Source organism: Tupaia chinensis, unplaced genomic scaffold (genome assembly GCF_000334495.1).
Source record: "Tupaia chinensis unplaced genomic scaffold, TupChi_1.0 Scaffold000182_1, whole genome shotgun sequence".
Classification (NCBI taxonomy): domain Eukaryota; kingdom Metazoa; phylum Chordata; class Mammalia; order Scandentia; family Tupaiidae; genus Tupaia; species Tupaia belangeri.
Window position 1 is genome coordinate 2,352,340 of NW_006159657.1, and position 3,809 is coordinate 2,356,148.

Genomic DNA, 3,809 nt, shown 5'->3' on the forward strand with positions numbered 1-3,809 from the left:
AGGGCTCTGAGGGCAGGAGGCAGGGCGCTGACATCACAAAGGGCCTGGGCCCACCCCCACTCGGGGGCCTGAGCTGAGCCAGCCCCTGACTCAAACCTGGGACCCCAGCAGCTCTCGCCACCTGCCAGGCAGGGCACAAGGCTGTTCGTCAGACCAGCGTCAGTGCCCCTTACCCTGCTGCACTACCACCCCCTTCCTGATCCTGTCTGTCCTGGCAAAGGTCCCTCTTTTAGCTGGGTTGAGAGTTGGGGGTACAGTTGCTGAAAGCCATAGGGGCACACTCAGGCTCCTCCCCACATCCCACCAATACCCTGCCGCAGAGAGTTGTGGGCATGTGTGAAGGAGGGCGGAACAGGGCACAAAGTGCCTCCTTGGGCTGGCAGTGGGTGTCCGTCGGCCTGCTGCCCCCTGGTAGTAGTGGTGGAGCCGTGTGCACTTACAGTGTGTGCCCTCTGGGGCTCGACGGTGGCACAGGAGGAGGATGCACTGCTGTCACAGAAGGCTCTGGGTCTGTGTCTGGAACCCTTGCAGACGCTGGGTATGCACTGAGCTGCCTCAGGCTGAGGCGGACCTCGGCCTGCAGACTCTGTTGGGGTCTCTCTGTAGCTCCCTCGTGGGAGTAATACATTTAAAAAATAATGCTTTCTGTGTAAGTTAATGAAGACTTTTAAAAAATGCATGGAAAATGGAATTAATGAGTTTTCTCTGGGGCAAAAAGTTGTGAAATCCATGCATTTTTTTCATCATATGCATTTTCTAGGATTCTGTGAATTTTTTTTGTTGGATTTTTTGCTAGAGGGCAGGTTACACAATCATCCCCCAGGGAGGATGGCCACACTGCAGTCCCTTTCCCTCCAGTCTGCCCTCAGGTTTTGGGGGCACACGACATGCGCCTTAGCACATGAGTTTGAAGCCATTGGATCCAGGACTCAAACTGCTCAACCAGCCATGTAGGATCCAGCACCTTAACCTTTACACCGCCTGCTGCCCTTTCTTTGAAGACACTCCCCACCCCCAGGTAAAAGGCCCCTGTCCTTCGGGGCCTGAAAGTGTAGTCCTTAAAATCTCTTTGAAAGCTGCAGCTCCTACGCTTTTGTGGTCACAGGTTCCAGTGTCATGGGAGGTGTCGTGGAACTTGCTCCTTGCAAGGCCGCGCATGCCCACGCCCAGTTTCAGCAGGGAGCAGGAGGTACGGGTCTGATCAGAGCTCCAGGAATCTTTTTCAACCTGTGCATCGGAGCCTGTGACTTACTGCTGGCTGAAATTGGTTGAATAGCCACCCTCTAAGATGTTTAGACACTGTAGACCCTACAGCATCCCTAAAGATCTCAAGACAGGGACATCGTCCTGGGTGTGGTGGGCGTCCTATCTGAAGGTGCTGTGAGAATCTGGGCTGCCACCAGAAACAGAGGCCAAGGGCGGACTGTCCCTGGGGTTCTGGAGATGGCGTGGCCCCGTGCTAATTTCCAGGCCTCCCATAGTCTGGCCTCTACCCTCTGCTTTGCCCGAGCCTTTTGCTCCACCCTTGCGCCTGTTGGAGAAGCCTGGCCTGGCTCCCACAACTCACGCCCTTGAGACCCGGGACTTTAGAATCCTGAATGGGGTACACAGTAGGCACTTTAACAGTGACCACGAGGTCTGTCTGGGCAAGGAATACAGGAGTAACTTCCCATCACCCCTTCCATGGAGTGGGGTAGGGTTCTCAAGAGATTGGAAGCCTGGCCTCATGGCTTTTTTGGAGAGATTTGTGTTTTTGGTTTTTTTTGTTTTTGCTATAGGGCGTGTGCGCTCACCAGAGAGACAGAGACAAAACGAGCAATCACCCCCTAGTGGGGATGGTCACACCACAATCCCTTCTCCATTCTCCTCTTGGGATCTTGGGCACGCACGCACACGCACCCAACGTGAGTTTAAGCCACCGAGTCCGGGACTCGAACCATGGTCAACTACATGGGAGTCCAGCAACATAGCCATTACACTAACTGCTGGTACCTAGCCTCGTGGCTTTTGATGCCATGAAAGGACGCATGATGTGTCACAGGTAACATACCAAGCAAGGTGCCTGTCCCCTCACTCAGGGCTTTGAGGAAGGGCTGCGTGTCGCCCACCCAGAGGGACTTGGGCTGTGGGCACAAAGGAGACCCCGACAACCAGTGTTTTGTCAAGTTTTATTTGGCAGGTGGCTCTTGTGCATTTGCTCAGATCTTGTGGGCTCTTTGGGCACCGCATGGGGCGGGTGTCAGGGCTTCATGTGCTGTTCGTTGGGCAGGCGACTTTAACTCCCACAGGGGAGCGGGGCCCAAGGAGATCTAGTGGTACCTTCTGTATCCCCTCCTCCTGGTTCTTCTGCAGCCTTTTGGAAAAGACCATTCTAGTTGAGGGGCTACCTCTGGGAGCGGGGTTGGGGAAGCTAACTTTGGGAGGCTGCCAGGTGGGGTGGGGCCCAGCCTCCCCGCCACCCTCTGCACAGGACGCAGGTCCCGGGGCCCGAGCAGTGGGGACACAGGTGCAGGGGGCAGACCTCTGCGGTGCCGCCTCCTGTGCCTCCGGCTGGAGCGCCGCCGCCGCCGCCGGGGGGGCCGGCGGTGCGGCCTCCTGCGGGAGCAGTGCCTGTGCCTGTGGTGGCGGCGGCCCTGGTAGGTCCGGCCGTAGGCCTCGATGCTCTCGGGGTTCAGGCCCTGCTCTGGCTCCTGGCCCTCGCGGCCGGCCTCCTGCCCGTGCGCCTGCTGCATGTGCCCCTGGTGGGGGTGTTCACTCGGGCTGCGCTCGCGGTACCGGACCATGGCGCTGGGATCAGGCGGCCTGGGCAGGGGCTGCAGCTAGCCGGGGAGGAGGGCTGAGGCCTGCCCGCCTGCTCTTGGTGTTACTGTTGGTCTGCTTGGCGGGGCTCTCCGGGGGCTCCTATATAGAGGGGGCCCACTATGACCTGGCAGCCCCGCCCCCTCTGTGAGGGCAACACAGGGCAGGGGCCCACGGCCAGCAGGGCCCTGCATTCGGGCTGGGGTGCTGGAAGGGCAGGCCACTGCCTCGTCTCGCCCGTACATGTGTCCAAGTCCCTGGTAGCAGGTGGGACTCTGGTCACAGAGAACAGTGCCTGCTTTTTACTGTCCCAAACCAAGCCCCGATGCTGCCAAGCCGTGAGAGCGCACATGCGCTCGTTCCAGAAGCGTCCCTGCCTCTACTCGTGGTGCCATGTCGGGGTTTATGTGGCACCAACGTGTGGGAGGGACTTCCAGCAGCAGCTGTGCAGTCACCCCATCACCACTGACGTGGTCACAGCAGTCTCTCACCCCATCGCCTTGTACACATGCCCCTCGCTTGTCTGTGTCTCCCACGCTGTCACTCCCCTCCTCCCTGGTACAGTCCCGGCTCCTGTGGGGGACACCAGTGCATTAAGAGGTTAAGTGAGTTGCTCAAGGCCACTTCGTAGTGAGGGCCCAGGCAGGGCCAGGCTTCAGGTCAAGGCAGCATGGCCTCGGCCACCCCCACTTCCACCCCAGGGCACCCCTTTCCCTTCCTCCGAGTAGGAACCTTCGCCCCGCAGCCCTGCCGTACTCCTGGGCCTCTCGCCATACTCCAAGGAGCCCAGTGAGGTCCAGAATCCAGCAGAGCCGTTGATGTCCTTCCCTTTCTGAGGGAGTAGGGAGGGTAAAATAAGGCCTTTGCCCGAAGTCATGCACAGCCGTGCCAGGACCCGTGACTGGGCCCTCTGCCCAGGGCTGCACACATGCAGCTAAGGGCATTGCGACGGCAGGTGGTCCTGGAAGGTCGCGTGGGCCCAGGGCGGTCTCTCGGCCCGTAGAAGATGG

General features: G+C 59.2%; 1 protein-coding gene across 1 annotated transcript; it reads right to left on the minus strand.

Annotated features, from left to right (window-relative positions):
• Nucleotides 1–2,154: 2,154 nt before the first annotated feature.
• On the minus strand, nt 2,155–2,881 carry PRM2 (protamine 2). The gene is made up of 2 exons (XM_006146525.2): nt 2,522–2,881; nt 2,155–2,353 (listed from the first exon to the last, which is right to left on the minus strand). Exons 1-2 carry the CDS (start codon nt 2,781–2,783, stop codon nt 2,310–2,312), a joined length of 306 nt encoding a protein of 101 aa, XP_006146587.1. The 5' UTR covers nt 2,784–2,881; the 3' UTR covers nt 2,155–2,309.
• Between the last annotated feature and the right edge of the window lie 928 nt (nt 2,882–3,809).